The 25,345-nt window shown below is 37.0% G+C and overlaps 1 protein-coding gene across 1 annotated transcript in view; it reads right to left on the bottom strand.

Annotated features, from left to right (window-relative positions):
- Positions 1 to 1,035: 1,035 nt before the first annotated feature.
- Positions 1,036 to 25,345, bottom strand: part of LOC117402361 (prolyl endopeptidase-like) — a 53,232-nt gene continuing 28,922 nt past the window's right edge. The window contains exons 10-15 of the mRNA XM_034003421.3: positions 22,936 to 23,039; positions 8,832 to 8,968; positions 7,986 to 8,080; positions 6,314 to 6,445; positions 4,026 to 4,182; positions 1,036 to 2,303 (exon numbers count right to left, since the gene is read on the bottom strand). Of these exons, the coding sequence (XP_033859312.1) occupies positions 2,009 to 2,303; positions 4,026 to 4,182; positions 6,314 to 6,445; positions 7,986 to 8,080; positions 8,832 to 8,968; positions 22,936 to 23,039 (920 nt within the window). The 3' untranslated portion in view covers positions 1,036 to 2,008. The remainder of the gene's footprint in view (positions 2,304 to 4,025; positions 4,183 to 6,313; positions 6,446 to 7,985; positions 8,081 to 8,831; positions 8,969 to 22,935; positions 23,040 to 25,345) is intronic.

The following is a 25,345-nucleotide window of genomic DNA, read 5'->3' as shown; positions in this document are numbered from 1 at the left end:
ACAACCATTACTTGTTCTTTAACTGCTGTCAGTTTACTGGGTTATTTTAATACCATTCTAGGTGGCGTGACCATTGACAAAAATAAATAAATAAATAAATAAATAAATAAATAAAAATATAAATTTTGTATGAACAAGGCACACAGCCAAATGTTTCACATTACCAGAGGTTCTTAATATGAAGCACCCATGTATGCTTCCCCTAAACCAGGGGGGTCCAATCCTGGTCCTGGAGGGCCGGTGCCCCTCCTGGTTTTTGTTCCAACTGTGCCCTAAATTACTTAATTAGAACAATAATTACTAATTCGTCCAATTAAGTAATTTAGGACACAGTTGGAACAAAAACCAGGATTGGACACCCCTGCAAAACCTAACCTAACCTGAACAGTTCTATTACAACCTACTGGTTTTACAGAACCCTCAAGCTTGAAATCACCCTAAAAATCAGGCTTGGCTAATCATACACAGTACCCCCCCACAGGCAGCAGGGAATTCCTTGTCCATTTACCCCACTCAGACCCCATGCTCACAAAATATTTATCACTGAATAGATGCATCAGTCCCACACCATTTACTTGCGTAATTAATGAGCCAAAACTGTATACATGCAGATGTTATGAGATTCACTGTTCTATTTTGGTCTGTAGATCTGTCTCTGTCCCAACACCTCACACTATGAAATCTCTGGTCTTTGCAGAATAAAGGTTTTGTATAATTGTCAATTTTTATATTTAAGCAGTAGCATGCATTCTAAAGAAATAACAAAAACAAACATCCTGTAAACTAGAATGTTATTAACATACACCCCCTGCCACAGTAGAAAGGTATCAATATCATGAAAAGGAACATTGTTCTATACATGAGAAGGGTGACACACAGGTTCCTCCATATATCGCCAGTTTCTGACACTCCATATTGGAATGTGCTCAAAATTATATAAGGAATTCTCCAAATATGTGTAAAATGAAATACATAAGCACCACAGTGTATTGGAAAAATAAGACACTCAAAAAGGTTCAGGGCTCGAAGCAAAGATTCATTGTTCAGTATGCAATGTTTATTGTTGATGTGAAATACAATAAAAGAGGTAAATGTGAACAGAGTTACTGTTTGTCCAGAGGTAGAAATTCAATTTGACCTAAAAAAGCAATTGAGATATAAAATAGCTGAGGATCACAGAGAACAATCAACAGATTTACATTGTTAAATGCTTAAATACAGTTTTTCAATAAGTAACATGCTCTCAATATTTTAAAGATAAATAAATGTTTTTTTTTTCTGTATCAACCTGCTTTACAAAGAATTTGAACCTCTGGTCTTGTATTGTTGAAGTGCATCACCACTACTGTAAGCATGTGTGAATAAACATGACCTGTCTGTAAAGAAATCCAGAATACATACAATTGTATTTCATGGCATTGATATTATTACTGCAGAACAATACTTACATTTAATACATTAAATTGAAAATGCATATATTAAACATACTTTTCAGCTGATTACTTAGGTTCCATTTTCTAAAATAGAAGGATCCAATAATTTAGTTTTGTTGTTAGGTTTTGTTGTGCTACGAACATTCTGATGAATAATCATGTAAGTTATTGTACAATCAGTTTGAAGGTTGGGTCTGTATTAAATACAACAGCAGACTCTAATTAGACAACTGTAGTGCTTTTAGAATGAATCGTTTGGCAATTGACTGTTTTTCTTACTTTCGTTTCTGTGTTGGTGTTAAGATTAAGAACTGGTTCTTTCTACAAAATAGTGCAGTGCTCTAGAACCACATTTAATGCAACTAACTTTCAGCATTTTTCGCATAGAAACCCAACAACAAAAAAAGTTTGATTTGTTTTAGTATGTCAACGTGGGCTATAGCACATGAGACTACAATCCCATTTTTAACATCTGGATTAATTAATCTAAAAAGCATCTGTATCTAAAACTATCAAATGTAAGTAAATAACCTTAATTCTATTTCTGTTTACGAGAGACACAAACTGCAGTTTTCCTATTTAATCCATTGAAGATCAAGGCATCTTGAAATGAAGGCAAACATGTCGGCCACCTCCTGTATGACTTTGCTGGTTGGCTTCCCAGCACCGTGCCCTGACTTGGTATCAACGTGGATGAACAAGGGGTTGGTCTGTTTAGGACTCCGTCCGACTGTCTGCTGCAAGGTCGCAATGTACTTCAAAGAGTGCAGTGGCACCACTCTGTCATCGTGATCTCCAGTGAGCAACAGCATGGCAGGGTACTGGACTCCATCCACCTCCGGCACCTTGATATTATGAAGAGGAGAATACCTACAATATAAAGGCCATCGTGTTAGTTCATCATCATCACACATTCTTTTAGGCAACGCTGTCTATATCAGGTGCGGTAACTTTATTATTGATTCTTAACGTGGTTGCGCTCTTAAAACTTGTTCACCAGCTGCTGGTTCAGGTTTTGTAAAAATTCACAGGCACTTCTCTCTGTAGTCGTTACCCTTCCTATGTCAGTTCCCACTTGCTTCCTACCAGCTGCTTTCTAACGTAACCCAGTCAGTGCTTGTCTTCTAGGATGTTTGATATTCTTTAAATGTGCATGGCACAGTAGTACTCGATTTCCTGGTTCAAACTGCTGTCCAAGTTACAAATGCTCTGCACCCACTAGGATGCCCATTTAACACCCTAAACACAAAGCAAAAGCAAGCATGTCTCATTTTAAATTGCTAATGGGCTTTAAGTGAATCAGAGTTCATATTTCACACTTCACCATTGATTTATCGTTTAAGAAAGAACTGATAATGGCTCAAATGACTTGCTGCACTCATTCTAGAAAACATTCTGTGTTTCAAAAAGCCCTGGTTGGCAAAAACAAGATCTAACAGTGTGAGTTTCTCAATTCAAGCATAGACCCGGGTATTAGAAGTTATAACCTGCATGTATATGTATGCATTGGGTGCCACTGTAATCTGTAAACCTTCATTAGGTTTCAGTGACTACAGAAAATATGCTTGCTCAGCCTTGAATGACTTCCAACTGGAAACTCATAGTCTTTTCCCCAATGGATAAGTAAATCCTCTCCCCTGTGCTCACTTTACAACCTGAACCCCCCAGTCTCTCCATTACTTAATAAAACACAGCATTATTGAATATAGATATCCCTTTGCCTAACTAGCCCCACTCTTGCTATCCATCAGAATGGTGTTGCGTGCTTACTGTAGATCATACTTTTCCCAAGCACAGACCTGACATCAAACATTACACTGCAAATAGAGGATAATGGCATTGAGTAGGAAAGCCAGTTTAATAATTGAATTAAATAAAGTCTCATCAGGTCACTCTGGCTAAACTACAGCAATACAATGCTCATTTCATCATACCCAAACACCCCAATCATGCCACATAGGATACATCTCATTCGGAATAACCTTTGTTTGTATTTTACATTGCCCGTTTCTATTTAAATCAGCTCATATTAACCTGGGATACCTCATACAGAATGAAATTCTAATTAAAAAAAAAAAAAAACAGCTGGAGACTTGTTTTTATATATGTAATAGGTTACAGTGTTTATGTGAAGTATATTTAATCTCTTGCTAAAAACCTGGTTTCTATAAGTGCTTCATGTCAGCCCTAATCAACACCCTCTTAGTAATGCACATTAGGGTTATATCAGATTTCACTGGCTCTACTGTAATACTGATGTATGTCAGTAATGGACATGGACCACATTATGCAAATCATGTATATTTTCATAAACAGGTCTTTTGGTTGATCTATTTTCTCATCATGTTGTAATCTCAGGCATAACAACAAACATATGCAAAAAGAGGATCGCCAACTGTGTTTATGTGAAATAACCCTAAGCTGTTTTCCTGATGATTTGTACCAACAATTCTCAAATTTAGTTTTATGTACTGGTTCACTTGTTAGATACTGTAAATACTTCAAGGTGAAACCTTTTGTGTATAAAACAATTCTGTAAGTGTAACCTCTTCAGGGGGCACTTTGCATACTGGTGTATAACAAATTACTTACTTTATTAACCACTCGTACTGTTCTTTGATATCTGAGCAACCAAAGTCAGTGGTCCAGGCATGGCCAATAGTAAATTTATGAAACTTCAGCATATCCATGACCCCAACCTGAGCAACAGCACAACCGAACAAGTCAGGTCTCTGGTTCACACATGCAGCTGTGACAGGAGTGAAGAAAAATAAACGTTAGTAATGCACATCCCTCCACCAGAGCTGTAATAACAAAACATTAGAGCTATGAGCACCATTAAAAAAAGAACACCATGACCTCCATCCACTGCACTCTCCTCCCTCCACCCCTTAGGTGACTCCAACCCTAACCACTCTGCTGGATTTCTTCCCCTTCACTCCTTCGTCTTCCGTCTGTCCTTGCCCCCCCCCCCCCAAAAAAAGCTGGCTGTCAACTGGACCTCGTCGACACCAGGGACTGCTCTCCCTCCGCCCTCTTGGTCACTCCTCTTGATATCTCTGACCACTACTTTATCTCTTCTCTGTCGCTCCTATCCCTTCACAGTCCACCGACCCCCTCCGTCACCTTCCATCGAAACCTCTGTTCCCTCTCCTCTCCTCTCCCCTCTCCTGCTCTCTCGCACCTCCTCTCCATCGACTCCTTCTCCCAACTCCGTGTAGACTCTGCTACCTCCACCCTTTTCTCGTCCCTCTCCTCCTGCCTCGACTCCCTTTGCCCTCTCACCACCTCTCCCTGCCCCAGCCCTCTCTCCTCCGTGCTCCACTCGGCTTAAACCGAACTCTCCTCCACCATCGGCAGATTAGCAGTATCCCCTCTCCACTTCCCCGCCACCAGAGCCCACTCCTTCTCCTCCCTTGACCCTCAGTGGTGGAACGACCTACCCACGGATATCAGGACTGCTTAGTCCCTGACCACCTTCCGGCACCTCCTCAAGACACACTTGTTCAGACAGCATCTGTAAACCTCACAACTCGACTATACTGGACTATATGGCACCCAAATGTACCAGTACTTGCATCAGCTTGTACTTGCACTGAACTGCTCCATACCTTGGACTACTGCTCTTAATTATAACTATTTCCTATATCTTGTACTTCATTTTACTCTTATAGGTATCCGTATTCACGTTTTAGGAAATTGCTCTTATTTGAAATCATTCTCATCCATTTATCGTACTTACTATGTGCTCTTACTGGACTTTACTCGTATAAGCAAAAATTTTTATTATAACTGCTCTTAGTCAAACTTGCTCTCAAATGTAATTATTTACTGTATTCTTTAGTTGGCTCTTATTTGAATTTGATCTTATTTTCTACTGATTTTACTGTACTTTATAACTGCTCTCATCTGTAATATGATATTATGTAATGTGATACTTTGTAATGTGATATTTAACATCTGTAAGTTGCCCTGGATAAGGGCGCCTGCTAAAAAATAAATAATAACTGTATGTACAGACAGAGAAAAAGGCTGCTTCATATATTCACAGAATATGATACTTTCAGTAACGTGCCATAACCTAGACTCATTATAACTGGATAAGCAGTTGTCTAGATATATGTAAAAAAAGTGACACTATTATATCCCCATCACACAAAATTAGTCAATATGAAGAATGTAGCACCAGCAGATATGAAGCTGTCAATACATGTCTTGTATATGTGGCAGGTCTCCATTAAGATGACTAATGGGTGTATATTGTTTTGGACCCTTGATGTATTAAGAAATAGAGTAACTACAGCTTGCAACAAAAGTTATTGCATTATTGATTTTCCCTTTTCTTAAAATAGAAGACTGCTGCTGAAATATTGATTCATTCTCAATAGTATACCGCAGCCGAACCTTGACAAAGTAGCAGTGTCGGCCCCAGGGACTGCCTTTGAAAGCAGAATATTCAGTGCGGTTTATTGGTATTCCACAAAGTTTCAGTTTTAACCAACTATGAAAAACACCCAGCATTGTTTACTTCCAGGTCATTCTGTTTCTTTAGTCCTCCCGGCATGCCAGATAAACACAAAGATGCAAGTGTATTCACGGTTTAACCGTTACTAGTATTGATATTGCAAATGTAAGAGAAACAGAAGTACAGAACGCAGTTTGAGAGATAGAAACGGCAGGATCCATAGTGAGTGCTACCTGTGCAATTTCACCTTCGCAGGAAAATGGGGAAATTTTTTTCCTGAGCTGTATTTGTTCAATTTCATTTGGATTGTACAGAGGGGACAATATGGGATCAAAGCTTTTGATAAAAAACAAAAAAGAAAAAAAAAAAAAAAAAGAAAATAAAACAGCATAAATCAAATAAAAGAAAGTCATACCCACTAAAAGTCCTCCATTGGAACCTCCATTAATGGTAATTTTGCTTGGGGATGTGTAGCCCTCTTTAATAAGATATTCAGCAGCACTCTGGAAATCAGTGAAGCAGTTTTGCTTGTGGGCCAGCATGCCAGCTGAAATCACAGAGTAAACACATGTCATTCTTCATCCACGTTCATCTTTGTAAATTAAAAGTTTCGACATAAGAGGTGAATTTGCAAAGCTAGGAAGCGCATAATAAAAAAACAAATCTCATTTTATTTATATATGTATGTATGTATGTATGTATGTATGTATGTATGTATGTATATATGTATATATATATTAAATAGTGTATTTTTAATGTAGTCAGAGTAAATGGATATAGTACATAATACATAGAAAGTGCTTGGTAGAATCAAAGCTAATGCTTCTAAACATTCTGAAATCAAGCTAAAAGCATTAGGCTATAAAGTGGACATACAGGAGACGCTATGTTTGAAATTCTCATAACGGAAACAATTACTGTAACCTGCACAGCCATTTTGGCGTGAGAAATAACACACAAAAAAGCTTGTTTTCTTTCCCTTATATTACCATTTTATATCTTTTTTTAAAAAGAATATACACTTTATATGAAGAAAAATGGCAATGATGGGTTTTGAGGCATTGGGGGCCGGGATTAGTAAGAGTAATTGTGTTTACATGTTGTTAATTCATTAGGGGCCAAATGTTCCAGAAACATCCACACATAAAAATCCCAATCCTAACCTTCAATCACAATTTTACCATAAACCTTTAACTTAATCCTAACCTTAAAGTTACTGTCAGACTGCGAAGATGCTAGTCATCCCCCAACAGGATTCTCAATTAAACAGTTGCTATTCAAATCATAGATACTCCCATTTATCACCAACAACCTGCACTCTCCTACAGTATATTCACTCAGTACCTCTCTCGCCCAGAAATAAAGTCTGTTGTAAAGTATAAACCCACAACATGTATTTCTTTAACACAAGCCTAGAACATATTACCAAGCCTTATTTTAGTGATAAAAACATTTGAGAAAACATTCTAGGAGATAATGTTTTGTTCATAGGACCCAATAAATGTTTGATTCTTTTTCGTGCCATGTACATATGGTGCCAGTGCTGGGCCTCCCTCTTTGCTTATAAACTGCAAGTAGAGCACCATTAGTGATAGTTCCTGATAACTGGCCACTCACTGCACACTGTTTCTGCTTTGTGAAACACTACAAAGGAGACAAGGAAGACACCAGCTAATTCAATTAAGTTAAATGAATCAACTGGGTGGTGAGTTTCATATAAAATATTTAAAAGGCATGCCAGTAAAAGATAAAATGCATCAAGCTTATTCCTCTTTGAAATGTATTTTTATTCACAGCAGAATAAGATTTACATAGTATAGTACACATCATCTTATTTTCATAAACGCCATAGCTAAAGTATTCATAAAAATATAAACAAGTAAAGAACAAACAAAACTTGGTTTTACTTTTGTTGAACCTTCTTGGTAGTTTTTTTTTTTTTTTTTTTTTAATGCTGAAAACAAAACATTTTAGGAAAATCTCAATATCAGTTTACATCAATACAGGGAACAAGAAGGTTATACTAAAACAGCTTGAATTGCGATCTGAATGTACAGAAGGCTCTCTCACAGTTTAGTAAAGGTTACCTTTATGCCACGTTTCTCCATATTCACCGCCTCCTCTGATATTAGCAACTGCTAACACACCCCCGAGATGCCTCACAAATATGAGTCTGGAAACACTGAAATAAGTAAAACATTTATTCAGGGTGCCTACTCAGTAAAAACGTTGAAAAAGGTCAAAACATGCAGTATGTAAGTAATTTAATTCTGCACAGATCTGTGTGGTAGACAGTCAGGCATATGCTAACTGCTTTTTGAGTGTCAATTTTGAAGCCAACACTAATTCTGTCACATATGGTTTTCCAAATTGTAAGACCACAATATAACACAACAGATAGAACAATTCATTAATTTGAGGGGTCCAGGGACATCATAAAAAAAAAAAGAAAAAAAAAAAGATTTTAAACATTGACAGAAAAGCTCAGTTCCTCATCAAAAGATGTAGAACGTCTAAGTTCTGACAGACTGTTGTCTTATACTCTTTCAACACTGCATACCTAGTACAAAGAGGTCTAGGAAAAAATAAATCCACTCAAACCAGCAGACTGCTAGTGCACTAGGAAAAATAACGCAACACTGCAGATGGTCCCAGTCTTGGGTATTCCTCTATATGATACTTGCTTGACGGTTCCAAATATAAGACATTAAAACTGTTTATTTAGTTACAGTAGGGTTCACTTTGGCAAGTTACTTCGTGCTGAAAAAAAAGTATATCCAAGATACATTTTTGTTCTAGAGTTTGTGTACAAGTTATTTTTTTAGAACTGCCTATGTACTATAATGTGTTTTAACATTATACCCCACATTAATAATCACATTTAAGAAAATCAAACACAACCAAATAAGCCAACCCAAGCTGCTGTTTCTTACCTGTAACTTGGAGTAATGGATATATTGAATCCTCCATAACCATACAGGAAAGCAGGGTGGGAGCCATCCAGTTTAAGCCCCTTTTTATGGACAATAAACATGGGTATCCGAGTGCCATCTTTACTGGGGTAAAAAACCTGAAAAACATGGTAAACAAAAGTCTAAGAAAAAACAATTGTATATTTGTTGACTGCATAGGTTGACTGCAAAATAATTACATAAATTGTACCTGCCATGTACTTTTATTCACTATATAGGTCTTCGATGTAACATTTATTTTTAAAAATCTAAATTTAAAAGCAAACACATATTTAAAATTGAAGTGCTTATGTTGAGGGGGGGGGGGGGGAGAGCATCCAAGCTACCTTAAGTATTAATGTTTAAGCAGTGAACACTTAAATCCTCAAGACATTCAGAATTACTAAAAATAAATTTTCACCCTGAATCGTCACTCCTGTTGTAAGTTCTAACCCTAATGATACACATTGAAAACACCCCTGTGGAACCTGCTTGCAACTAAATACACTGTTAAGTGACTGTTCAGGTGTACAATTACTTAAATGAGATTAGATTGGGTTCGAGAAATCCTATTAGCTGGCTTACTTTATGCTGGATAAAAAGCAAAATAAGTGGGGGAACAGTCTGTTTAAAATAATGTCCTCTGTCAGGGCTTTTCATTTAATGTATTGTGTAATGGTCCATGAACAGCAAACAAGCAGGGGCCAGATTCAGTCCTGCCTGCATGTTAACACAACCCAGGGTAACGTGATCCAATGGGATGTTTTCCAAGACGACATTAAGAAATAAACAGATAATATTCTTTCTTTGGGACGTATGCATGTTTTTAAAGTAACTGCATAACCACAAGCAGTACTGGCCCAACACCACAGCCCCATACAAAATTACAGTTAAACATTACATCCATATCTTCAAAATCACAGAATTCAGAATTAGAGTTCTAATCAAATTGAAGATAGTACTAGCATAAAAGTTAGTCTTTGTGACTTTGTTTCTAGTTTTACCTTAGCTATAAATTACAGTTTGTAATCCCAGATAATCACTGTAGTAGATATTGTAAAATGGACCAGCAGAAAGCACAGTTAAATCCCTCTGCTTTTAAGTATATAATCGGATATAATAACACACTAAAAGCATATAGGGCTTGATTCTCAAACTGTTAGTAGATTACGTTCCTAACTCAAATACAATACAGTTGGTGTTTCAGATTTCATTTACTAGGAATTCTCAAACTTATTTTCAGAGTTTGTAGACCAATGCAATTATGTGCAAAGGCATTTAAAGGTTGAATTACATTTGTAATATTTCAGTTTTACTAAATTGTATCTGTATTGCATGCTTCTTTATTACCATAGCAGTAAAATGCACTGAAAGTTTATCAAACATCAGTTTTAAACAATGATAAAACCACAGATGATTTAAAATAAAAAAAAACAACATTACACTTATGTAAATGCATTATTATGCCACCACCTGAACACTTGCTATCCTCAAATAACTGAAATTGTGTAAAATGACTTACAGTTAGTATATGGACTGGATGCAAAGCACTGTAAATGTTTAGTGTAAACCTGGGATTGTAAAGTGAGGACCACTGTTTGACTTGACTAACAATTTGATACAATACCTATTTAGAAAATCATTTTAATCCAGTGCTTTTTTTTAAATACAGTACACAGTCACATCAGTATTGTTGAAATCTGCTATACTGACCAACAACTAACCATTTTAATTTAAAAACTATTGGGATTCACTAAATCATTATAGTGTATAAGAAATCATGAACAGAATAAATCAACTTTGTTAAAATATTACTCTAACCTATTGGGTGGGGGGGTGGGGAGGTTGTACAGTATTTTATTTTTATAAATTTGGATAATACTATCAGTACAGCCTGATCACAGCACCTGTATAGCACACAACACATCATGTTGCTACAGTGAGATACTAACAGTAATACAACACATTACTATACAGAAATACAGCAACAGGTTACAGCAACATGCGTTTCAAAAAGAGCCCTTGTACAGGAAAAGCAGACTCAACAAACCCTGTGGAAATATCAAAATGTGCAGCAGAATCTCCTGTTGTCGACTGCATTTTAATAAATCCGACACGCTCCCCTTGAGAAGGAGCCGTTAAAGTTTTCCAGACTGGCTCTACAAGAGCTGCTATCTAATAAAGATGCTGATATGTGACTGCTCAAACCAACAACTTTCAACAACTTATTAACTTCAGCCTCACATTTCTGCATAATCTCGCCGGTATGCCAAGCTGTTTACTCATTACTGGTGATAATGCAGAGCTCTCCTATCTAAGAGATAAAGGCCAGCTCAAAGAGACAAGACCAGAAGAGAAAGAAATGCCTTTCAAGCATACTTGTAAATGCCATTCCATAGCTAATTTTAGTGCCCCCGTGACAGCTTTCACAAAATGGATGTAAAAAACAGGGTGTTTCTTTTACTTGTTTATCAGACCAAACAGCACATGAAGCGAAAGAGACGTACTGTAAATAAAATGTGTAAAATGAAAAATGTACAATACTGAATACCTTTTCACCAAAAAGGTTAATTTAAAATGCTACATACAGAACATATGCCAAAAAATGGTCAACAAGATGTGAAAATAAACTCAACACAAATTTACACGTTTTAGGATTTACGTCTTTTTATTTCAATGCAAAAAGAGGCGTTGAAGAGTTCTGGAAAAATGTGTTTCACATGTAGGGTCTAACAATTAAATACAAAAATTGTCAGACAAAATGTTCTGATGTCGTTGACCATAAACACAGTATCTGCTACGACTTACGAATGATGTTGTTTAGTTATACAGAACAATAAATAAACATACAGATAATGTAGGTGCCACTAGAACTCCTAACTTGTGGTATTTTGATGAAAACCTGCGAATGTGAGGATTTACCTACAGATCGAAAAAGGTTTCATCAAGTGCAATGTGAGAAGCTGATACATACGCAATGGTAGGGTGTGCTTGCATTTTGCTTGGAGATTAACATTTAGTTCATACAGTGTCTTTATGACACATTCTGGTTCAGGGAATCCCCAGTTAACTTATTAGGATCAAACACTTAATCCACCAAAGTACAGTACCAAGCGCCAATTGGATCTAACTACATTCAGTCATATTCATGTACTCTTCATAATCTCTGTACTAAATTTCACAGACTTGGGAAGTAAATGCAACGCAAATCCAAATGTTTTCAATTTGTATAACCATTGTATTATAATAGATTATAAAAACAAAAATGAGTGAAAGTACAACCTTCTGACCTTGAGGTAACTCAGTGGTCAGTGTCATCAACAGTGTTAAGTACTTCAAAATACATTGCTTTGAGGGAATTACAATCATCATGAACAAACCAATCCCAAATTCTACTTTAAAACGTCTGCATGCAGAACAGCGAACACCAGCACATTATCCAGGACCAAGCTATAAACTGAGAAACAATAAATGCCAATGGTTGCTTATAAAATCATAAAAAAAACAGATTCAGGACCATATTATTCAGTAATTTTCTGTTGTCTGTTTTGTTTACAGGAGTGAAAAGTGATATACTTTATTTTACAGACTAGCCCGCTACAGTATCATTAAAATGAAGTGTTTCTAAGTTGCCCTTGCTACTGCTGTCATATTGTGCCCTACATTCCGAGGATGTGTATTTTTAGTTCATTTCTCTCTATTTTCTCAAGGTTAATATCTAGCTGAATGAAAGGTAGCATGCTGTAATTCCAGCAGAAAAAAGTCACTGAATGAAGCACACCCTTGTCTCAACAGTTGCTAGGTTACCGAAAATATATTTGCTTCCTGTATCTTAGAGCATGAATATCGTGTGGCAACACAGATCTAAAATCTTCAGAATTTCACACAATTGCAAGACTGAAAAATTAAAATACTACAAATTCTTTTTACAGAAAAACTTGAATTTAACCCAGCATCACTGTCTATTAAAACTCTCAACTGATTTTCTTTACCACTGATAAAAATGAATGACAGAGGCACCATAAATAAGCTGCCATCTGATTTTAAAACGGTAACAAATGTCCCTATCCATTTGGTAACTTTAAGTTTCATTCAGACTATTTATTATTATGTTTTTCTTTTTGTATTTTTAAACCACTTAAACATATTTCATCACAAACACATTTATTTTTAAAGTCCTTAAAAGCCTCTTTCCTAGAATCTAAACGTGTGGAAACTATTTTCCAGCTCCAACGGCTTAAGCTGTCACATCTGAAGATACAAAGTTTCAACACGTTGGGGTGTGCCAAGACACTCTAGAGTCAGCGGATATCCAACACCCATCAACTATTAATAGCATTGGTGACTTAGTATGGAGCACAGTCCTTTGGGCCAAAGGCTTGGTTACAGGTTCAAAACCTGCCCTTGAACTCCACCAGTAAGTGGTCTGTAAATTACAGGGTTTAGAAATGCTGTTCTTTTTAGGGTGACAACGTGCACTTATCAGGTTGACAGTCAAAGTATCGGTGTCCCGATACCCTTAACCTTTTGAACCCCTAGACGCATATAGGGTTCGCTGGCCTGCACCTGATCCATTCAGAACGCAGTCATACTCTGCATCTTGGGATGCGAAACATTAAAAAGATCATATTATTTCAAGATGCCGCTCACATTAAAAAATAGATGCAAAGCAGGTAACATTACCAAAATTGCACAAGTGTGACTACATAGGATTCAGTGCAAATGGAAAAATAATACTGTGGCAACAGACGTGCATTTCCGCAAATATACGCAATGGTCGTCCCATTAAAAGGTGGAACAACTTCCTTCACCTTTGGCCATCACCATTCCTGGCCCTTCTTTTCCTTTCAGTTGTGCTAGTTGCATTTTGGTATAAAACCTTGGTATCTGGAACCATACATGCAAGCATGATAAAATGGCAACCCTACGTAACAGGTGATATGCATGTTGTCTCCAGCTATACTGGTTGAAGTTCTATTAAAATAAGACCCTGATTATTTTACTATTGAAGTTTTGTACTCGTTTACCTTGGGTGTCTGCACAGCTGTTTCTTAAAGACAATCCCCTATAATGCAGCAAACTACAACTACTGTTTTATCTGCAGTATTAATAGTCAACAGCATTGCTTGTCTCTGTGTAATTTCAGATATGACGACAGAAAGTCTGCTACATAACAGTGACTGGTCTATTGCTTACATACACATTGCAAGCTGTTGAACTGTATGTTAGCAACAAGTTTATATACAGTACTTTAGTTTATTACTAACTGTAAGGCAGGGTATTCATTATGGTTACTAAAAGCAATGTGATTTAAAATGGATGTGCAATTATCATTAGTAACTGGTTGTAAAAAAAACACACACACTGGTGCTAATGATTTCCATTACACGAGAGTAGATGTTAAAACTTCATGCTGATTTGAACTCGGCTCTCGCCAAGATTATATATAATGAGGCTGTGTGGTCCAGTTGTTAAAGAAAAGGGCTTGTAATCACGAGGTCCCCAGTTCAAATCCCACCTCAGCCACTGACTCATTGTGTCACCCTGCGCAAGTCACTTAACCTCCTTGTGCTCCGTCTTTTGGGTGAGACGTATTTGTAAGTGACTCTGCAGCTGATGCATAGTTCAGACACCCTAGTCTCTGTAAGTCGCCTTGGATAAAGGAGTCTGCTAAATAAACAAATAATAATATATATACACACACACACACAGTAGAACTTCAGTTACGAACGCCTTGGGAATGGAGGTTGTTTGCAAGTCTGAATTTTCAATCGTGTATATATATATATATATATATATATATATATATATATATATATATATATATATATATATATATATACACACACACACACACACACACCATGCCAAAGCTGCCCGATTCCAGCCTTGCTGAAGCACCCCCAGATCATCACCGATCCTCCACCACATTTCACAGTGGGTGCGAGACACTGTGGCTTGTAGGCCTCTCCAGGTCTCCGTCTAACCATTAGACGACCAGGTGTTGGGCAAAGCTGAAAATTGGACTCATCTGGGGGTGCTTCAGCAAGGCTGGAATCGGGCAGCTTTGTCTTTGTGAAGGACACATGAATCAAGCCAAGTACAAGGTTGTCCTGGAAGAAAACTTGCTTCCTTCTGCTCTGAAAATGTTCCCCAACTCTGAGGATTGGTTTTTCCAGCAGGACAATGCTCCATGCCACACAGCCAGGTCAATCAAGGTGTGGATGGAGGACCACCAGATCATGACCCTGTCATGGCCAGCCCAATCTCCAGACCTGAACCCCATTGAAAACCTCTGGAATGTGATCAAGAGGAAGATGGATGGTCACAAGCCATCAAACAAAGCCGCGCTGCTTGAATTTTTGCGCCAGGAGTGGCATAAAGTCACCCAACATCAATGTGAAAGACTGGTGGAGAGCATGCCAAGATGCATGAACGCTGTGCTTGAAAATCAGGGTTATTCCACCAAATATTGATTTCTGAACTCTTCCTAAGTTAAAACATTAGTATTGTGTTGTTTAAAAATGAATGTGAACTTATTTTCTTTGCATTATTCGAGGTATGACAACACTGCATCTTTTTTGTTATTTTGACCAGTTGTCATTTTCTGCAAATAAATGCTCTAAATGACAATAGTTTTATTTGGAATTTGGGAGAAATGTTGTCAGTAGTTTATAGAATAAGACAAAAATGTTAATTCTACCCAAACACATACCTATAAATAGTAAAACCAGAGAAACTGATAATTTTGCAGTGGTCTCAATTTTTTCCAGAGCTACATACATACATACATACATACATACACACACACATACACACACACACACACACACACATACATATATATACATATACATACACACAAAATTAAATAAAATGAATGCATGGATGGATGGATAAACAATTGGCACCCAGAACAGAATCATTCTTGTTAAAGGCATTAGCGGAAACATCTGTCTACAGCTGTGGCCAAAGGTTTTCCATCATCTTACAGAATTAACACATTTTGCTTCATAAAGTTGAACAAAACCTGCTGAATAATGTTACATTGACATAGTGAATTATACATCTTCGTGGTTTTCCATATAAACGAAAACCTGAAAAAATTAATAATGTGACGTTTCGAACTCGGACATGAAATACTGTAGTACTATTATGTATCACTTCATACAGACGATTTTGTGCCAGGAAGTGTCAAGATTGTTCCTTCTAGACTGTCCTAGTCTGAAAGGCATTTATTGGACTCATTACATCTACATGCTTTCTCTGCCAAATTATATTTTATTTGTGTAAATATAACAACGTTTATATACATATTTAATTATGTAATTGCTTGATGGTCAACATAAGAGGTAGGTCATGTATTATGTTTTCCATTTATACAGCACAACTGTTTTGTTGTTATAGTTTTTGTTGCTATGCTCATTAGGCTGCAGTGTATATTAGGCGATTCAAATTCTTAGACATGCTAAACATTAACAGGGTAATTGTGCACCAAAAATAGGAGGCTGCGTAATGACAGAGCTACCTTATTTTAAGACACCCCTTTATATTGCAGTGTGGTCATGGCTTCCAATTTACTAGCACTTGCATTCTGTTATGAGGGGGAACAAAAAAAGGATATGGCTCCCAGTGTTAGTACAGTTAAACGAGAGGCATTTGAGAGGACCTTAGTCATACTTCGGTTCAGAATTTACAACATGCACTAGGGAAGTATTTTTTACATTTTTTTTTTTTAAAATTATTATTGCTAAATGAAAAGAAAAAGAATGAAACCACATTATGAATAATGTTAAATGCATCATTTGAAATACAATGCTTTTCACTTCTCAACCATGGCGTCTGTGAATAAATAAATAATAATAATAATAATAAGCAATCTCCATTCATTAGAAAATACTGCATCCCAATTACAGACTTGTCAACTCTCCCATATTCACCGGGAGTCTCCTGTATTTTGGACCTCCTGGACATCTCCTGGGGCAGATTTTCTCCCGTATTCTACTCTTAAACCCCCTTTTGTCAGCAAACCTTTAATGTCTACAAAATTCATGGCTGGTGTGTGGTTACTGCAATCCCTGTTTGTACATAGCATGGTTTAGGACCCTGGGGAGCCCTGTGGCAGGCATGCATTCAGTGCATGAGGCAAGTCCACATACTTAATTACTTGTAAGTACTTTAAAAAAGCTTACAGTGGGACTTTCCAGGCGGTAGAGGCTTTTGACCATCTAGTAACTGGCCTTAATTTTTTGTTGACCTTTTTTCTGTTTAAAATAGCAGGAAAACCAACGAGAAACAACGCAATTGCAACAGGGTGCATTTTAATAACTACATAGAGTAGTTTCTTTACAGTTTTATACCATTAAAATGATTTTAGTCCTGTTAGTTTATACTTGCTTCAAACTAAGAAGCAGAGCTAGATAATCTACTGTGAGCTGAACCCATTAATATCCATTACAGTAGTCTAGCTGAACTCTGCAGTGGCACTATTGTATAAAAACAGAGAAACAGTAGTTCAATTAGTTCAAATTTCATCAACATGTCAACAGGTTATACTATTACAGTGAATGTACAGTACTACAGCTCATTTTAAATTAGTTCTAAAGACCAACACTGAAACATGTCCACTGAAATGTATAGTAAAACCTTCCCCTACAGAACTCTAGACTCAAAATGATGCCTTAAATAAAGTGAATTACAGTAGCAGCTGAGTTGCAATAATGTGGTAATTTGTAGAAATGTTGCAGTCTGGTTGCTAGCCAGCATAATCTGTTGCTACCAGGTACATTTAAATCATTAACAGCAGGGAGCGTATTCCCCCAAAATACTGGTTTACTGCAGTTCAGAGAATTTATTTAACAAAGATTCTGTCCATTGTGATCAAGCATCTCACAAGAAGAAAAGCAGAAGTGAAGATACACATCTGAATAACTGAACATCCCTCTCCCTGTATCAAACATAGTCCTTGTTTCTTCCCTTTAACACATCCCTGCTCCCCTGTGCACACTGTGCATTGCTCCATACCAATTGACCCTTTGCACAGTTTCAGGTCAACCTTACCTCTGGTTGGCAGCTGGAAAACGTATTTAATTAATTTACCAACACAATTGGCAGCCAAGTCCAGGAGGCCTAAGGGATGAAACGTCCTTGAACAACAGCAGCAGCAAGGCAAACGAAGAAAAAAAAAAAAAATGCTATTTATATTGGGGTTAACAAAAAAGGAAGCCCATCCAGGATGAAGTGCAGGTTCATTTGTCAAACATGACACTAGGGTACGTTCCTCCGAATATTCTGCTCGTCTAGCATAACCTCTTAATGAAAAGTTCCAATTAGGTTTTGAATAGAAAATCTGGGCTGCTTCCGACTTTCCCTTTAGGGTTTCCAACGGATAACATTAATTCAAAAGGAAAAATTGTCTTCATGTCCATTACAGCAGTGTGTTATTATTAGATATTTCCCGGGTGTATAGGACGTATTACCGGGTTTCAGAAGGATGTATTCTGTGTCCTTGTCAAGTTTATATTCTTTACTTCCACTCTCACTGATGGGAACATACTGCATTTGCAGAACAACTAGTGTAAGCAAATTAAGCGATACAGTCTCTTGTTTCAACTCCCTGATGATTTTTGATACAGCAGAACCCCCAGATTATCAACACCAAAGTTACAAACTGACCGGTCTACCAAACATCCCTCTTTCAACCTGAAGTATTCAATCATTTAACCATACATACAATGCAACCAGATTGGCACCCCTATAAGCGGCGTGCTGATCACGAAGAAGGCAAAATTAATGTACCAACAAATTTATCGAGAAAGGTGAGGCAGATTTCAAAGAAGATTGAACCTTTTGATTAAAGTCTCAGCTCATTCAGCATTGTGTTAACACAGGCTATGACAGTACCCCCTCTTATCCATTGTATATTTTTCATTGTGTTCCCCATGGCTTGTTCTGCACCAGTGCCAGTACGCCGACTAGAAAAGCCACAGCATTTATGGATATACAACTAGCCACATTATGCCAGTCTTCACACATTGCTGATAGCATCACTAGTACAACTATGCTTTTGGCTGACATTTCTTTTTGTTTTATAATTTAGTGCTTTTTTAAATCTAGGTGAGGGACAATATCACTGGCATGAAATTGACTGTTAGATGCAGTATTGGTCAATAGTGTCAATGCTGACCGAAGAACCCCTTGTCATTCATTCAAGTGCCTCACTTATACATGGCAATTGTAATAATGATGAATCTGAGACACTCATTTACTCTCTTGCAAACATGGGTCTTTTCTTGGTCCCCTCTTTTTCTGTAACTTTCTGTGCACATCCTGTGTTCTCTCTCTTTTATAAATCAATTCTGGTTGTACTCAGATGTCAAATACAAAATATTCAGGCTGCTGACGAATCAATAGAAAAAATAGGGCACATTAAAATAGGGTATCGATTACTGTATGGAGACATTGTTTACAGAGAAGCCTCTTCGGTTCAGCTTGAAAACAAAATTGATACGTTTATCACTTAACTGTTCTTGTCTCCAGCAAATCATCAAAATATATATTTATCTTTTTTTTATAAAGGATTACTTGTGACATGGTCTGCATGCATGTTACTTCCGAGACAGTTTTAAAAGCAGGTACTGTATAAATGGTGGCTGGCTGCCAAGCAATGTGATCCTCATCATCCAAACAATGCACATTGGCATAACTGGGTGTTGCACAGACCTCGTCAGTCTGTACTAATCAAATATCAGCTACATATTTTATTGATTTATTTTAAACAAAAACGAAGAATCCCTGGGGAATGGTTTGTAAACATGAAGTAATATGTTAAAGATGCCAGTGAGTCTGTAAACAATGTGACACCGAGACAGTTAATTTTTACTGGACATCATCAGTGCACTTAAACAAAAAAAAACAAAAAAAAAAACACCTCAGTACCTCAAAGTGTGTGGTCTGCATCACTGGCATGGACAGACGTTAGAACAATGTGGCAGTGAAACATTTAAACTTCATTGGACAATGGAAATAGACTGAGAATCGTAGAAAAAAAGGAAAAGTTATTACAGTAATTGACAAGTTTGCTGTTGAAAGTAGATTCCAATATTTCACTAGATTTATCATCGTCATCACATATCCGACACACTTACTATTTGCCACAGTCCTGTATTGCAGCCTCTCTCCGTATTCGTGTTGTATTTTGTGGCAAGCCACTTGTGATTTAGTAAGCCTGAGCTGCCTACTGTATCTGAATGGCAAACCTGCGCAGAAGATCCGTGTGGACCATGCCAAGGGCTCTAATGACTAAAGGTACATCCCCAAAGAGGCACTAATCCATTCTGCTGCCGGAGCTCGTTTCCTCCGATCCATCTGGAAATAACTTTTGCTGATTTCTTGTGGAGACAGGTTTGTACTGGGCCACAGCTGTTTCATCAATCAAACTAAAAGACATTGTCAGCTGGCAAAATCACTGCATCAAAGACTCTAATACAGTGATTCCATAATCAACATGGTAGGCACTTAAACCATAAACCAGTGTAACACTTTTTGGATCTTTTTCACAGAATCAACTTTCTACAATATGCATGCACATGCACAGAGGTGGCAATACCAATAGCTCTGTGAAAAAAAGACAAACACTTAGGAGGGGTGTTACTATTGTATAAAACTGTTCATTAGAAAATGGTGGGGGTTTTGCATGACAGTTAAAAGGAGTGCGAACCAATGCTGTGAAATCCATTTTCTTAGTAGTAGTAGGTTTTTTCAGTTTGTCCGACAGTACTCCTCTCTGCACTACATTTACAGCGATGGCAGACATCCCCGAGGTGCTCACATTATTTTCCAGGAAGTTCTGACTTGACAATTCTTCAATTGACAATGTTATTAGAAAAGTTTAAATTTCCTTGAAATTATATTTTGTTACAAATAAAACTGGTGGAATGATATTGTTAGATTTGTTTTTGTGATGCAGTTACAAACATTCCAAGGGCATATTCCCTGCACTCAGCCAATCAGAGTGCAGGGAATCCTTCCATTGAATTATAAAATAACACAGAGTATATTATAAATTAGGCTCAGGATTCTATAAAATCCCTAGGGGAATTATAGTATTACAGAGCACAGAGGACAGCCTGTTCTGTGTCAAAACTATAAGTAGCTACTGTACAGTAAAAAAACAAAACACATCTATGTATGAATATTATATCTTTAGGTCATGTCCCTTAAAGCCTCAATTCCAACACAAATCTTGCCAGGTAGGAGACAAATGGCCAAAGCCTAAAGCCGTTAATCTGAAAAACATCACAGCACAATGGGTGCAATCATTATTTAAATCAACAACACATGAACAAGAACACATCTGAAACAAGAGTAACAAGTGACTGGACTGAGATTCATCTTCAGAGCCCTGCTCCACTTAAATGGAGTACCAAATTAATAAGATACATGCCGAAATGAGCAGAAGCAAAAAATATTTTAAACCACATCATCCATATTCATGAAAATCGAACAGAAATGTTTGACAGAATCCTGTATTGCAGCCCCTCCGGCCACAATGTATAAAACTTAAATAAAAAATAAAATAAATCTGGCAGTTTACAGAATCATGAATCAACAATGATTATAGTACTACTAGTATTGTATAACCATGCACTAGACTTTAGACAAAAATGTAGACAATTTATCAATGTGTCCTAACCGTAAGTAAAAAAAAAAAAAAAAAAATCAAGACTTCTTGTGAAAAAATCTTTAGTACTACTCTATAGACTATGAATGAGTGTTTAAGGTAATTTGTGTACAAAACATTATAATTCTTCTGACTGTACTCAAACATCAATACATTGTTTGTGATGTTGAACAACTTCAGACCAAGAACGTCAAATGATCTAAATTTGACATGCTAGTGCAGTGCATTCTTAAGTGTACAGGCACTTTGTGACCACACACTGGAAGCAATTACCAGTAGTTCTTCACTCCATTTCCAACTCAAGTTAATTTGGATTGAACAGGAAAGCTTTAGAAGGCAATAATCCCATTCTAAAACAAAACATTTAGTTTACAGGAGTAAAATGCTTGAGTGGTAACTTCTCTAATGACCAAACAACCCTGAAAAATGTGTTTCCCACATTGCCACAGAAGTGACGAGATTAAAATCCAATAATTCTGCAACGGGCCGGCAGGCGCACTTACTGCTGCGCTGAGGACTGCACAACCTTTTCTCCTGCTTGGCGCTTTGCCAGCTGCTGGAACTCGTGGTTACGTGCAAGTCTGTGCTTGCAATCAGACTAATGCTGTTTGTGGAAGTCTGTGCTTGCAATCAGACTAATGCTGTTTGTGGAAGTCTGTGCTTGCAATCAGACTAATGCTGTTTGTGGAAGTCTGTGCTTGCAATCAGAATATGCTGTTTGCAGAACTGGGTGCATGCAAAGATGCTTCCGCATGCAGGAGCGCCTACCCTGTGGCAGACACTGGTTCCTTATGCTGGATATTGGTGCACCAGCGCCAATTAAAGGGATTCAGGGGAGTAGGACTGACAGCAATCACAGATCGGTGCAAAGGTAATCACACTGTTGCAATGTAGTAAGGGCGGAGGGGTATGAAGGAGACCAGCCTGCGTGCTGGCAGTGTGAGAGTGTTAGTCCTGTCTGTTCCTGTGTGGTGGTTGTTTTGCTGAACCCACTGTAGCTGTTTTGAACTGCAAACTTGCTTCATGTTCCTCATTTAAGTGCTTTGTACCTTTTAACAGCACTGGAAAAGTAAAATATACTACACAAGAGCTAATGAAGCTGCCTTTCTGTTAATTGCTATTTATACTTATGACTTGGGTATCTGTATTGTGGTTGGAGATTCTCAATGTTAAATGTTACATTTTTAAATCACTTTAATTTTGTAATTACAAACAATTTCTGTCTTTGTTCATAGTGAAAAACTAGCATCCTTTGAAATTAGACAAAAAAAAAAAAGTCCAGTAGAAAATTTTGACTAAGGCCTTTAACATTGTCAGAATTTATAATTGAGTGCAAAGAAAAGTGATGAAAATACCAAGGGATTTTCAACCTCTTAAGAGATTCAGAAGAAGATGCTTGATTACCTGAGTTGTCTGGTAGTCTGAAGGGCCAAATCCTTTCACAGTGACCTCCCGGAAAACCTGTGGCTCTAAAGGCTCTTTGGTCAGATCACAATGATATATGATGGCTGGAACAGATTGGAAGATGAAGTCAGAACACAAAACTAGCCACTATGTGACCACTGTAATTACGAAGGGCACTCTAATGGCTGCTAGAAAGCCGTTATAAGGGAGCAAACAATATTGGTTTAATATACAAAGAATTGAATTCAGATACCACAGTGGTGACTGAATAAGATGTGATAAAAGAAGAGAGAGACGCATATTCTCTATTCAGTCTATTCAACAGTTCTCCTTTACAGGATAGGGCTCATCTGTTCAACTGAACCCTGACCTCAGGAAGTACTGCACTTTCAAACTTGTTAACACCATTAATTCAAACAAATGCAGATTTTTATAACAGCACTTTCACAGCCAAAATCCCTTCCCACACACTGAAATAACAAGCTAATTTACAGTTTCTCCAACTCCCAGCCCCAGAAATAGCTGCAACAAGAGTGTTCAACTACAACAGGATCATACAGATTATCACTGCAAATTAAGAATTCAGTGAATAACTTATCTACAGGCGTATTTGGAAAGGTTGATTTTTAGTTTGTTTTGTTGAGTAACTGGTTTCTATTAGATTCTCGTATAAAAGGAATATCTTCTCCCTAATGGTATATTGACTGTTCTATTCAACTATAAAACACCAACAGAAATAGAATAGCATTTTTACATTTTTTCAGTGAGGAGTCCAGTGTCTTTGTCCTAAACTGAAATGATTGGCAACAATGGTTTTGGAACTGGACACATACTGTATGTGTGCTTGAATAGGATGTAATAGAGAATGACTTAAGTTCTCAATGCGAACCACATGCAGCCTACTCTAGTAATATTTAGCCATTTCAATACCCGAAGTCCTCGTCCAAACTTAAATGTTATTTTACTTCTGATCTCTGCACAACCACTATCACACTTTGAGGATGATAATCAAATATTAGAAATCATTACATCATATGATTTACTTGGTACAGAGTAACTGATATGTTAAAAATGTAGCAATATTAAAGCTACTTCACTGCTTTCATGTATTAAAAAGGGACCAAACCGACTGGCAAGCACAGTTTTTGTTAGTAATTAGTTTTATATGCTCTGCATTTAATTTGATATATTTTAAATGTAAAACCATACAACTAGAAATAATCTAAATAACATATTATGGTGACTGGTGTTTTCTGTGTAAGAGTAAAGGTTTTGACTTAATTTATTAAAGGGAAAACACCCAATGATGTTCTGTTCAACAACCTTATAAAAAACAGGAAACATTTTGTTTACATATGAAAATACATGTGATATACTGGGAATCACAGAGACCTCTGATTGATGAAATGGATATAAAACACAGATGAAATGACCCCCAAAAAACAAAACCGTCCCCTTTAATAATGGTAGTCACACAAAGGGTTAATCAGTGAAGGGTGTGTATTTGTTTAATCAACAGAGGCCAATCTAAATGCTGCATACTTGTAGGTAATTTAGGCAGCACAAAAACGTGTGTTTCTCTATCGACAGCAAAAAAACTTCATGTTTAAAAGTAGAAACTGAGTTATTAAAAGCTGTATTTTTCCTTTGTTCGATTATGGTGATACTTTGTACTTACATGCCTCTGTTGAACAATTAAAAAGGTTGGATCGGCTAATGAATAAAGCAGCCAGATTTGTATTAGAGTGTCATCCTCAGACTCATCACTGTCAGTTACTTACATCTTTAAAGTGGATTTCATTAGATTACAGAAGACAGCTTCAGTGGATACCATTGGTGTGTAAAACTGTAATAGGCTAGTCACCAGGATATCTAGGTTTGATGCTACAGGCAAATATAGCCAAGTATAATTTAAGATCTAGCCTTACACTTAATTATCAAGTAATGGGGAGATGGTCTTGTGTTGGTCAAAGGGCCTTCAGCTATAGTGCGCCTATGGAATGGAATCGGTTGGACAAAAATATTACGCATATGATTGTGCCTCTAATTGGTAGCCAAAATTTACCAGAAAAATGTAGAATAATGGCTAAAGTTATTTCTATTTTAAAGGGTAGATATAATGAATTAACAATTTGTAAATGTTTTTGATGCCCTGTTGAATGCTGTTGATGTTTTATTATTTTTAAAGTTGGGTTATGCTGATGTAAGCCTTGTAGACACTATTTGTTTTTGATCCTGTAAAATGTGTGTTGCATTTACTGCTGCGTTCTGTGGTCATCTTGCCAGGACATCCTTGTAAAAGAGGCTTTGGTCTCAATGGGTTAACTTCCTGGTTAAAGAATGAATAAATAAAATTTAAAAAGGTGCTTATGTACCAAGAAGAGATTCGAACATCTAACATCTGATGCAA

This window comes from Acipenser ruthenus, chromosome 5 (genome assembly GCF_902713425.1).
Source record: "Acipenser ruthenus chromosome 5, fAciRut3.2 maternal haplotype, whole genome shotgun sequence".
NCBI lineage: Eukaryota > Metazoa > Chordata > Actinopteri > Acipenseriformes > Acipenseridae > Acipenser > Acipenser ruthenus.
Note: the sequence above shows the minus strand (reverse complement) of the source record. Positions and strands in the feature narration are given on the sequence as shown.